Raw genomic sequence first — 12,786 nt, 5'->3', positions numbered from 1 at the left:
AGTTAGTGTCTCGTAAAGTACCGTACTTACACGAATGTGGGTCGACCCTTTTTTCAATTTTTTCAAATCTGATTCAAACCTATAATCAAACCAAAGCATTCCACCGCCAACAAAAAAAAAAAACAATCGCGATTTCAAGAACATCTCGGCTTGTTACAAGTTCAACCGGCTGTACCTTTAGCATTGCGCTATTCTGTGTGCTCATTTTAAAATTTTTTTTTTTTTTTTTTCTTATTTGCACGAACGAGTATTATTGATTATGATTCGCAAATTGGCCCAAATATGCGGCGGCGAACAGTGCACGGACGGCGTGCCCAACTTCCGGGGGTGGCGGCACTTCTTGTAAGAGCCACTTCGAAAGCCGCTGGAGCGGCCTCACAGCCCACTCCTCGTGGCTTCTTTTTGCAGTTTTTCCCACAAATCAGTCGCACGTCGTTTGATGGAATGTCGCGATAATGCTGAAGCACTAACTACGTTTTTTTTTGTATTGACACGCGTGATCCGGGCACTTTGGGTTTTCAGTGCTCGTTTATGACCATTCTTCACCCAGAAGCAACCAATGACTGCGCAGTTGGATGCAAGTGCGACCCGTTGGAGCGGGTGATGCTCCAGCGGAGTCTGCAATGGTGCAGGATCTTAACCGTGATGGCAAACGAAGAGGCTTCCGCAGGCCAAAGTCTGGATAAGTGGGGATGCTTTCCCGAGTTTGGGATGCCTTCCAGAGTTTGGAAGTCAGGCTCGCAACGATGCCGCAAAAGTGTGCAATCGGTCCCTACCCAAACGTGCAATGCAATCGCCGAGCAAGCGCGGAAGATACGGTTGATTATGTCATTTGCGAAGCGCGAGATTTCATTGGACAAGGCCGTCGACGTGCTTCGAGAATGTAGCAGTGAAGACGACGGGACTGACATCACCAGTGAGGATGAGTCGTAGTCTAGTCACAGACGGAGTGAGGACGACAGGGAGCAGCTTCAGTTGTTCCGCTTCCAGCGTGAACTTCCTATAGTCGGTTACAAGTCAAGAAGGTAGGAGAAGCTCCTCCCACAAGCGTGATGCGCCGGTTTCAAATCCCTCCGCAGTCGAAAGAAGAGTTCACTGGAAACGCTTCTTGTTCCGCTTTAATGAATTCCAACTTGTCTCCGATCCCACATTTTAAGAAAGCAACCTTTGTATCCATCAGAGGGGGAACCGAGCCCCTGAAAGTGGCCTTTGTATCCATCGGAGGGGGAACCTAATCCTTGAAAGTCGTATTTGTTTCCATCGGAGGGGGAAAACTCTAATCTCCTTCTCGTGGCTTCCACAACGCTAAGTCAAAGTCGAAAGATAGAGCAAATATGTACAGAGAGGCAAGACACTCCTCGCGCGTTGGCTGCGACGTCATGGAAACGATGGGATGCTAATGGATGCAGAGGTGGCGGAGGGATATACAATTCCTTTTGAGGGGCATTTGAGGGGCCGCTACCTTCTTGACTTGTAACCTACTATAGTTTCGGTAACGCCTGGGTGTCTCATGCAGCTCGAGTGTGCATGTGCAGGCAAAGCCCGCCAGAAGACATCGATCGCGTGTTGGAGGCTGGGCTTTCGAAACAGATACTTTGCCATTCTCACGTGTTCTCAGTAAAATGCGCACGTAAAGATTTCTTTTCTTTTTTTTTTTTTTTTTTTTTGTTGATGTGCAATGGGGGAGGGTGTCGACTTACAATCGAGTCAACTTACAATCGTGTAAATACGGTAAAGAGCAAAAAACCACTTTTGCCTGCATGTCGTAGTTTTTATTTTAAAAAAAATGCCAAAGATTGAGTTTTTTGGCAGCTCTCAGCTCCTTCACCATCTTCCGAGTCAAGTTCGCTGCGACATGAAAGGGGGCGCACAGGGTTCCAGTGAAGCTCTCTCTAGCGCCATCAGTGAGCAGCAAGAACTACGCGACTATGTGACCACATGGTCACGTAGTAGCACCTAGTCGGCATTGCCAACATTCGCAGAGGTGTTTGAAGTGGAAACACCGGATAACTAAAAGAAAGTGCCAACGTGCTCGTCCGGGTTTGGACGTGCAGTGGCCGTCCGGCTTCTGGCGGCTCCTCACAGTAGCAGATAGAGCTGACCATTTTGTTAACCTCAACGAGATGGTGCCTTTGAAACTCCGTACAGTCGAGACCAGCTATAACGAAGTCAACGGGTATCGGAAATCGCTGCACTATATCCGCTTCTTCGTTATATATGAACTCGTACAAATAACATGAAAAGCAAAAGGTAACACGGTCTGTCACGGGCACACGTTTGTCGAGCCTGCAGAAACCAGACGAGGCTTCACTGCACGCATCCCCTGTTAGATCAGAGCCGCTTCTTGCCAACTGCGAGAAGCTCCGATCGAAAAAAGATCTTGCTACGTACGGACCGTGTCGACAGCTGCGACAGCCCTGCGGAGGACATCGGCGGTGGACGTCATTCTTTACGTTTATGCGCACTTCGTTGAGGGTGGCACGCTTTTCATTCAAGAAGATTGTCTTCGTCTTCGCCATCGAGGTGCTGGCGACGCTGGGACTCTCCATCGTTGAGTGGCGATGATTTGCCGAATCGGTGGTTGAGCGAAGCAGACTCTCACGCAAGAGCGACCTCACCGCCCAGACGCCGACACGGATCACAAAGCAAACAAAGAAGCACGCACGGCACCGAGTCGCCACTCAAGCTTGTTTGTCGTCAGTAGAGACAGCCTAGATTTAAGAGATGGGGCAACTGCTCTATCGGGGTCACGTGGGTTGAGGGTCGCGCTTACAAAATGAGCTGCAGCATGCAAGGAGTCGTAACCCAAAAGCATTCACCTTCTGCAAATGTGTCCGGCTCTCCGCCCAGTTTCCTCGCCACACTGGCACGTGACAATCAAAACAAATCATGAACAAAAAAAGTGAGTCTTAGTCTAAACAATGAACGTGGGGATATTATGCCAAATGAAGAATGTGTGAAAGTATTAAACCGAGTTCTCGCTGAATCCTTTTCTGGTGACCGCAGCACGGAATGTCCTCTCTTAGACATTTCAGACTATTTGCCGATGGACCCCATCTTGCTTGATTGTGCTGGTGTCGATCATGTCGTAGGAACATTGTCGTCCTCAGCGGGAGTGGACGGTGTTAATTCCAAGCTTTTGAAAAATACTAAGCCTTACTCTTCTATTATTTTAACTAAACTTTTTGATCAGTCCATTAGACATTGTCTTCTCCCTTTAGATTGGAAGGTAAGGAAGGTGGTTCCCATTTACAAGACTGGTGACAAACATTCCACTTTAAATTATCGCCCAATCTTTATAACCAGTGTTCCTCGCAAACTCCTCGAGCATATAATATTTTCCCACCTCGTCAATTTCTTAGAATTTAACGAGTTCTTCTGCCCATCCCAACGTGAATTTTGGAAAACATTTTCGTACGAGACACAGCTTGTACCATTCACACACAACCTTCACTGCATCCTGGACCGAGGATCTCAGGCAGACTGGATTTTCCTAGATTTCTCCGAAGCGTTCGATAAAGTATCTCATAAACTACTACTTCTGAAACTGGCCAAGCTTAACATAGATGCTAATGTTCTTGCATGGATTCAACCTTTTCTATCATTGCGGTCACAATTTGTTACAGCAAATAATGGCAACTCTTCCTTTTCGCCAGGGATTTGTTTTGGGCCCTTTACTTTTTTTTAATCTATATTAACGACCTCCCTCTTCATGTTTCCTCGTCCATTTCTTTATTTGCTGACGACTGTGTGATTTACCGTGAGATACATAATGATCACGATAGCATCATACTTCAGTCTGACATTAACGCTATCTACCAGTGGTGTGACGTATGGTCTACGACGCTTAATACTAACAAATGTAAGTACATGCGGCGTGTATCTCGGCAGTCACACGAAACTCGGAACTACTTTCTTAATCAGGCTCAGCTTGACACGGTATCTTCTTACAAATATTTAGGCGTAAATATAACTTCTAACCTCGCATGGAAAGCGCATGTTCAGTATATCGCATCTAATGCTAACCGTATGTTAGGCTACCTCAGGCGTAACTTTTCATTAGCGCCCGTTTCCCTCGAGCCAATTCTTTATAAAACGCTAGTTCGGCCGAAGTTAGAATATGCAGCCTCTGTCTGGGACCCCAGACAAGCCACTCTCATCACCACGTTGGAAGGCGTTCAAAATAGATCCGCTCGTTTTATTCTTTCTAATTATCATTATACATCTAGCGTCACTTCTATGAAATCAACTTTGTCACTCCCGCCACCCTTCCGGCGATGTAAGCTTTCACGCCTCTCGATATTTCACAAACTTTATTCTTATAACTCTGCGCTTCGCAACAAGTTAATCCTTCGTCCATTTTATATTGCTGCTTGTCACGATCATGAGCACAAAGTTGAGGTGCCTATTGCTATCACATCTACACTCCAATCTTCTTTCCTTCCTCGCAAATCCCTCAACTGGAATCACCTTCCCGGACCAATTGCATCCATAATTGACACTGCACTTTTGAGGTCTACCCTTAACAATCATTTTTTACAGCGAAGCTGTTAGTTTCCCAAGGATTGTGTCCCCCGCAAAGAAATGAAGACACCGAGCTCTGGACACCTACCGCCATCTTTGAGTGACGGCGGCAAGCCACCTATCTGGTTGCTGCCGTCGCTCATAGATGGCGGCAGCTTTTCCACTCTGGTTTGCCTACTTGCGACCAGCCATTACCGTATTTACTCGAGTAATAGCTGCACTATTTATGAACAAGGCCCGTGTGTCTGCTTTACCGCAGAGCACATATACAGCCAATCATCGCGTTGCGCAGCGAATAACTATGGGGTGGCTCAAGTCACCAGGCTCCATCTAAAATGGACCATAAAAATCGACGCCTGCACGTAGCCATCTAAACTTTTCATCAAAGGTGTATTCCGCAGGTCGGTTTTTTCTTGTAAAATTACAAAGCGAAGCTCTGTTTCTGTAAAAAATAAGGCCAAGAAAATTGCCAGAGTCTACGGCGGGCAGCAACGCAGACGACAGGGGTCCAGTAGCGGGTTGTGTTTGGCGTTCGTATTGATAGATGGCGCTACCTCCTTATCGCGACGGCTCGCGACCATCGTGGTTTATTAAAATGAATATAATCTTTTTTTAAATGTACCTTCGGTTAAAAAATTAATGCGAACAATAAAAGCAAAACTTAAAGTTAAAAAAAAATGCGTCCGCATAACGGCGCCGCACCTGCGTAAGGGTCTCAACCTTTCTGCTTAGCCTTGCAAGCGGCCGAGTGGGTGTCGCAATCTGTGCAAACAAAAATTATTATTATTATTATTGTTGCCAACGGATTTCATCTGCGTGTCGTCTGCTATCTTTGGCTGGTCGGCTGCACCTTCAGATGCTTCTCCCGACGCCATCTATCAATACAAACGGCAAACACAGCCCGCTGCTGGACTTGGTCGTCTATGTCACCGCCCGCCGTAGACCCTGGCAAGTTTCTTGGCCCTATTTTTTACTCAAAGAGAACTACGCTTTGTAATTTTACAAGAAAAAACCGACCTGTGAAATACACCTTTGACGAAAAGTTTAGATTGCTACGTGCAGGCGTCCATTTTTACGGTCCATTTTAGATCGAGCCTGGTGACTTGAACCATTTTCTGCCTTTAGTCTCTGTTCCTCTTTCGGTTGATCCGAGAGAAATAAAGACTCGAATTAATTAAAAAGAAATAAAAATGGCTTAGGCCTGCGTGGCATTTCCTTAGGAAGCAATTGCTACCTTTTTTCATTAAAATTTTAATAAGAAAGTTTTTTAAAGCTTTTCCTGAAATTAGCTAATTCATACTTTATTTTATTGATAACTTTTGACAAAGAAGATATCTGAAACCTGATTGCAGTTACGAAATCACGGCAATAAACTGCATGCCTGTGCAAAAAGTCACTGAAATAGACTTATAAACAAAAGATATTTTTTTGAGAACCCCGTTAATAGCAAACAACGGCAACCTACCCGACTGGTGGTGGGGCTGCGGAAGCGCGGAGTTGCGCTGGCGACGTCCACACGACATTCGGGCCGTGCCAGTCCATGCTGTGGAGTGGGGTCAAAGCACAGGGGCCCCAGCAGCCGGTCAGCCAAGCCCCGGCTCAGGCTGCAAGAGAGACAACCCCCGAGGCCACTAATATTACCCAAACCATTTCGACTGTCCTCGGGTCAAGAGGGGGCTACACGACCATTTCTATCTCGGACGGATCACCTCTATAGACAGCCCAGGAAATTTATTATAGGCACGCTTTTTACCATTGATGAGCATTTCAGACGAGCTATGTTTGAGTAAAGAAATCAAGATGGGAGCAGAAGCTGCGTCGCCTTTGACGTAGCCACTGACTGCGCTATAAGGGCAACTCGCAGCTACAGACGTGTCTCTGCTGCCTGTCACTGACCATGCCACTGCCATCTTTCGTGAGCGCAGGTCGGTCAACCGATCCAGTTGAGTGTCCTTAGCGGCTCAATGATGGCTGCTGCCTCCATGCAAGTCCGGTCGATTCGGTCAACTCTCCTTGGCTCAGATGAGAGTGTCCTCAGAACAGAGGGCCCTCGCGAGTTCCCCTCCGTCGTTCCTAGTCCTGATTGTCGGCTGTTTTTGCAGCTGGAGTGCTATTTTCGCAAATTTCAACGACTCATTGACTTCATGTATTTACTTTTTACCTCAAAGGGATTTAGCATTGCATTACATGAGGGTGAAAGCGTGAAAGTTGCAATATATATATATAGACTCATGTTATAACTAACATTAAATGTTTCAATATACAGGGTGCTCACTTTGAATTCTGACAGATTTCTTTTTAAAGGTGGTGAAAGTTGGATGACAGCTGTTTTCATCAAGTACTGCGAACGACTTAATTTTTGCGGGCTAAAATTTTCGCAAATCGGGCCAAAGCTGAAAATTTGAAATTATTCGCGGGTTCCAATTTTCACGAATCGAGCGTAGCTTCCGTAGCATTCACATATTGCCCGAATTGTTCGCGGGACGCATTTTTCGCGAATTGTAAGCCAATTGCAAAATTCGCAAAAATTAGGTCCTTACGAAAATTTAGTCTTTTGCAGTATTCATCTGGTTCGGCAAACATTGAATGAGGAGATAATCAATTACCTTAAGTTTGTTAACAAACTTTTTCATTTTTGGTTTTAGGGGTTATGTTGCAATTCAAGTATTTACAGGAACTAGTGTCCAGTCCAAATAAAAGAATTTTGAGATATTGATTGCTGATTTTTCATGCTTTCTGGCCCGACTTAAATATTGCGCGCAATGAGAGTGCTGCAAGTCGTGCCCAGAAACACGCTTGGAAGGGTGACGTCACTATGTCAACAGTGTGCCTTTCGTGCCAAGGGTAAGACATGACTGGAATGACTACGCCACCTTCTAAACTTCATCGTGGACAGGACTTGTGGGCACTCCTTTCGCATGGTTTTTAAATACAACGCGAAAATTGATGGAATAATGTTTTAAAAAAAACTATTACATTTTCGCAAATTGTTTGAATTGGCCTGGGCTGTCAATACTGCAATTGCACCATGACGCATAAAACTAAGAATTCAAAAGTTCATTAATTAATTATTCGCTTCACCACAATGATTCTTTCCTTATCCTAATATGGTGAAGGGTGAACACGTCAAACTCTCTCCGCCCTTTTTGTGAAAGATCCGTTTATATTCAAATTGAACATGTACAAAAATGGTAACGAGGGAACTGTCAATATCTAATGACATTAGGGAATGTGAAACACTTAATAAGTACTCACAACTGGATGCATCAAGAAGCGCAACAAAAGCAAAAATGTGAACCAAGAGGGTAGAAAGTATTGAGCTGTGAAAGGGCCCTAATAAATGTTAAGAAAAAAACGAGCAATTTTTTGTAAGGGGAGAGTAGTTGCGCAAGATGAAATGTGCATCTAGTTGTACGTGAATAGCCATATGTCTAACTGAACCAAACACTCCTTAACAGCACAATATTGTTTACAACACCTGTAAGGGTGTCTAGCAAATTACTCTTGAAATTCCCCAACTTTCCAGCCCTGACAATTAAAGCTGAAATTCCATGACCACTGTGGAAGTGGTTAAATATATAAGACCATTACAACACAACGCATTGAGCATTGAGCACAGTGAGGATCATTTTGCACGGGCTTAGTCTAACTTGCATATTCCGAAATATTTGGGTTCGTCCAGTCCGGATTGAACGAGCACTTTCTTGCCGCCGACATCGTCAGTGAAGAGGCCACTTCCGAAAACACAATGAAAACATGACGCTGAACCACACACGTCAATAACCGGGTGACAACACGACCACGAGAAGCACTTTTGGATACTACGTTGATCCAGCCTAGTGCCGCGCCCTCAATCCAATCCGATCCAAGGCTTGGACTGGATTTGTCGGCTGTTCTTTTTGCATCGGGTAGCACCCTCTATATCCAGCAGAGCTTGCGCTCCGCTCTAAGCAGCCCCAAGTCCACAAGTCTTTGCTCGGGGCACTCAATGGCCTTTCCGGCTCATTTTCCCTGACTGGGCTCGCTTTTTGCCAATATCCCTAAGAGTCCCCGAATTTTTCCCGGCAATCAAAATTTCCCTGACACTTCCTGGTTTTCCCAATTACTAGACAGCCTGCCCATAGGCTCCTGCATTAGAACAGTGCCAAGTTCGGAAGGGGTCTTATCCATCCAAAGAGATGGGGGTTCCTGGCATTCCAAATGTTTCAGAAGCCCTGCTTGAGAATAAGTACACCGGAACCCTCTCCTCACTTAAAATCATTGTTGTAGTTATCTGAGGCTTTGCCCGAAATTTTTCCCGAAACATTCCAACAGTCTGCAGCAGAGCAGAACCATCTGCATGCCTGCGAGTTGCATTCCCGTACCAAGTAACAAGATGGTATAACACACGAGACAACCTGGGAACGGAGAGACTGCGCCCTAAGCGCGGCTCATGTAATGGCTCTAGCTATGCCCAGGATACCAAACCCTTTAGCCTTTGAAAGTGTTATATGTCCTAATGCTAAGTTCCAGAAAAACAAGTGACACGCCATTCCCAAGTGATCAAGGTCATGAAGGGGCTGCTCACACGCCCTTGACATCAAAAAGACCCGTGAGGATTCGAGTGACCCAGTGACATCACGTGACATCACAAACCCGCACATGCCCAGCTGAACAGATTCTGCTAGTCTGCGAGTTTACAACCGAAGGGGGAATAGCTAGAAAAAAAATATATATCTGCAAAAAACAAGTTGATTTTGGAAAAGGCCATATTTACAACTATCAACATCTAGAGAGTGTTAAGTTTCATATGTTGACACTGCACAGTTATCTTTTATAGATTATTTTCGGTACCCCGATGCTAAAGAAAAGGTAGAGGCACACATTTTTTGGCATGAATTTCGCTTTAGGAAAACTATCGTTAGGTAAAGGGACAAAAGAAAAGTCTCACTCATTGTTTTTCCTAACTGGAATTTAATGGGCAATGGCACTGTGGCATTCTTTTTTTACTTGGGGGATGTCTTATATAAAAGGTGTTAAGATTTTGTCGACGACATAAAAGGCAAAAAATTTACTCGCTTTTTCGGCGTGACGTTAGCGTATAATAAATTAGTTTTTTGAAGTTTTGTTTTCCCAGTTGCACTGTCCAGGCATTCTGGTGCGTATCTAGTGAAGAAAAATGTTGATTACTAAATTAGTTTTCTGAGGATAGGTTTCCTAAAGAAATGTCAGTGTGCTCCGGATGGCACTGAATTTCTTTTCCCAATGGAAGTTTGGGATAAAGGCTGCAAGGTACCCTTGGTGGGCGGAGCGCTGGCTGTCGGCCTCGGCGCAGGAGGACTCGGGGCTGCGGCTGCTGCTGCTGTTGCTGCTGCTGCTGCGCACGGCCGCCGCCCGGTCCAGCCGGCGGCCCCGCCACTTCCAGGCCTGACGAGACTCCGGCAGCTGCACGGCTATCTTGCGACCAAACACGTCCTCCCCGTCCATCCGCTTGCACGCCCTGCACACCGGGGAGCCCAGCCATTACGCAACCTCGTCGTCAGCAAGCGCCCTGCCGACTGCTTTCCCCTTCGCCACGCGACGGCGCGTGCACAGCCGGGACCAACTGCCCGAGGAGCAATTGGATGATCCCCGTGGTTTGGGATGGAACAATCCAGGTTCCCTAGTGGCCCTCTCTGGACAGCGGGCGCCTGGATAACCCTCGCGCCAAACGGCCTGCACCTCGGGGGCAGTCCATAATGCAGCCGTCCCCCCACGAACCAAAAATAGCCGCAAAAAGGATTTTCTGGTCACGTGACCGGCTTCATAGGGACGAGGTACCTATAAAAAAAAAAGCTCCGCGTCAACATTATTTTGCCCAGTTTTCGAGGCTAGCGTAACTTGGGCGGTGCTGCAGCCCAGCACAGCCGACTTAGTCTGGCACCTCGTTCGCAAGCGCCCTCGTGCGGAGATGCCAAACGAAGCAAAGCGCAAGTGCTTCTGACGGCATCGGAGCACTGTGGAAGCTCCGTCGGTCTCGATTATGCAACGCAAGATAATTGACGCCGAGACGGACAAATGCCTGCCATAGTGACGTCCTCGCTTTGATTACCGAAATCTGATTAGGAACGCAGAAAAAGGGCCCGGAGGCTCGAAATGTAAGTAAAATTAACCGCATTTGTGTACATTAGAAGCTATCATAAGTTTATATTAAGTTACTTCTAGGAAAGGTCGCGTTATGCGAGAATTCAAGAAAACAATGGGCAAGGCTTACGTCTTCCAAGCGGAATCAGCCGGAACGCTAGTCATTTCCCGTCCTCCGAGCCGGTCCCGTGGCCAGTGAATTCCTCTTGCGGCTATTTTAGCTGCCAGGATAAATAGCCACATTGATCGGCTAACCGGCCCAGCCGGTGCTGCTATCTTTTACGTCCTTACAAAACTCCGAGAGTGCACCCATTACCTTTTCATGACTAAGTATCAGCAACCAGGAAAATCCGAAACATTGCCCACCCCTCGATTCTAGCGAACTTCACGCCATGTACAATGTGAACCTGCACGCGCAATAGCAGTTCCCGTGACGTGCGAGTCTGTAGCGCCGTGAAAGGCGAATCTGCTGCGTCCGCGAGCCACGGTATCCGTGTCCGTGACACGCGAGTTTGTCGCGGGTCGCCGCACATTTTTGTCCGCAATCAGCTCGCGCTATACAGCCTAAGCTCATTATAAAAGACCCGGTTACAACAGACATTTGGTTATAACATACCAATCTGTGAAGTTCGGTTAGTTTTCCTCTATGCACCATTCACTCAACTTCATATCTGCACACAGCATACCGCTTTTACAACAGACCGAAATCTCGGTCAAAATCAATATCTGTTATAATGAGCTTAGACTGCATTGCTTTCCGTGACACGCAAATTTTTAGCAGGTTCCTGCGTCTTGTTGCGTCGTGAAATCAGAATTTGCTGCGTCCGCAATCTGTAATGTTTGTTCCCATGGCACAAGTTTGCAGTAATTCTTGCGTGTTTACCTCTCTGTGGAACGTGAGTTTGCAGTGTCCACCGTCTGCGGTACCAGTGCCCGTTGTCATGTGGTTTGTAGGTAGCGCTGCTGTGTTTATCCTTACTTTCAAAAAATTACCGTATTTGCACGAATATAACGCGAGTTTTTTTTCGAAATTACGTGCTCCAAAACGCACCTCGCGTTATATTCGGAATCGAGTTCAGCCACGAGGCGCGATCAGTGCGCACGAGTCTGGAGAAAGCCAGAGGAAAAAGTCATCCCTCCAGCTCAATGCAAAAGATCCAATGGAAAAAGAAGTAGGGGTGTGGAGGGGCATTTTCTAGCCATTGGGCCACGTGAAGGGGCGAATAGAAAACATAAAAAAGCATTTTTATCGCTTTTGTGTTTTTACAACGCGCGCACGCCGCACACGCCGCACGCGCGCGCGCCATGCGGGAATGCGGGCACCGGCCAATTCGAGCCAAGCCAAGCCGGGCCAAGTCAAGTCAACACAAGCCAAGCCAAGACCACCGACCGCGTTTACGCAATCGTGCAACACGAGGCATTTGTTTACTAAGAGGGACCAGAACAAGAAGTGCGATCGTGTATCGGGTTCAGCTGTCTTTTCTCTGCCTGCGCATTGTTTAGTTCCTGCTCCAGAGTGGTCTGGTGTTTGTGTGTTGGTGCTTCTGCTTCCGCGCCTTGTTTGGATTGTGGGCTGCCGAGGAGCTCCCACGGAAGAAAAAAGAACTACCAGACAAGCAGGTGCCGTGCTGCTGCATACCTGCGTAGTCGCCAAGTGGATTGTAAACGGAAGGACCTGAGCAGTGAGGATGAGTGCAGTCAGAACATAAACTGATATTTCTTCTATTTCCATTGACTTTTCACTTCTGCTATGCCACCGAGTGCGAGAAATTGACGCGGCATCGGTTCGCGTTATAATAGTAATAATATTTTTTTTCTTTTTGGGGGCATCAAAAACTGCCCTCGCGTTATATTCGTGGTCGCGTTATATTCGTGCAAATACGGTATGCCGTCGCTTTCCCTAAGATCGCCCACAATATACTTTTCTCCGTTTATTACTTCATTTTGGGTGGGCGTTCGTACGGGATATTACGGTAGTATTTATTGCCTATTTTTCTGCCCCCAAGTCCACAAGTCTGCTCAGAGCACTCGATGGCATTTCCGGCTCATTTTTCCTGACTGGGCTCGCTTTTTGACAATATCCCTGACAATTCCCTGATTTCTCCCGGTAATTAAAATTTCCCTGACAATTCCCGGTTTGCCCGGTAGCTAGACACCGTG

At 46.6% G+C, this 12,786-nt stretch overlaps 1 protein-coding gene across 3 annotated transcripts in view; it reads right to left on the bottom strand.

Moving 5' to 3' along the window:
• The window catches only part of LOC8042239 (meiosis regulator and mRNA stability factor 1), a 262,432-nt gene that overhangs the window by 224,601 nt on the left and 25,045 nt on the right, over window positions 1-12,786 (bottom strand). For all 3 annotated transcript variants that reach the window (XM_042294539.1, XM_029971129.3, XM_029971130.3), the window contains exons 7-8: window positions 9,800-10,003; window positions 5,990-6,128 (exon numbers count right to left, since the gene is read on the bottom strand). In XM_042294539.1, the coding sequence (XP_042150473.1) occupies window positions 5,990-6,128; window positions 9,800-10,003 (343 nt within the window). The remainder of the gene's footprint in view (window positions 1-5,989; window positions 6,129-9,799; window positions 10,004-12,786) is intronic.

This window comes from Ixodes scapularis, unplaced genomic scaffold (assembly GCF_016920785.2).
Source record: "Ixodes scapularis isolate PalLabHiFi unplaced genomic scaffold, ASM1692078v2 PGA_scaffold6__148_contigs__length_123643588, whole genome shotgun sequence".
Classification (NCBI taxonomy): domain Eukaryota; kingdom Metazoa; phylum Arthropoda; class Arachnida; order Ixodida; family Ixodidae; genus Ixodes; species Ixodes scapularis.
Note: the sequence above shows the minus strand (reverse complement) of the source record. Positions and strands in the feature narration are given on the sequence as shown.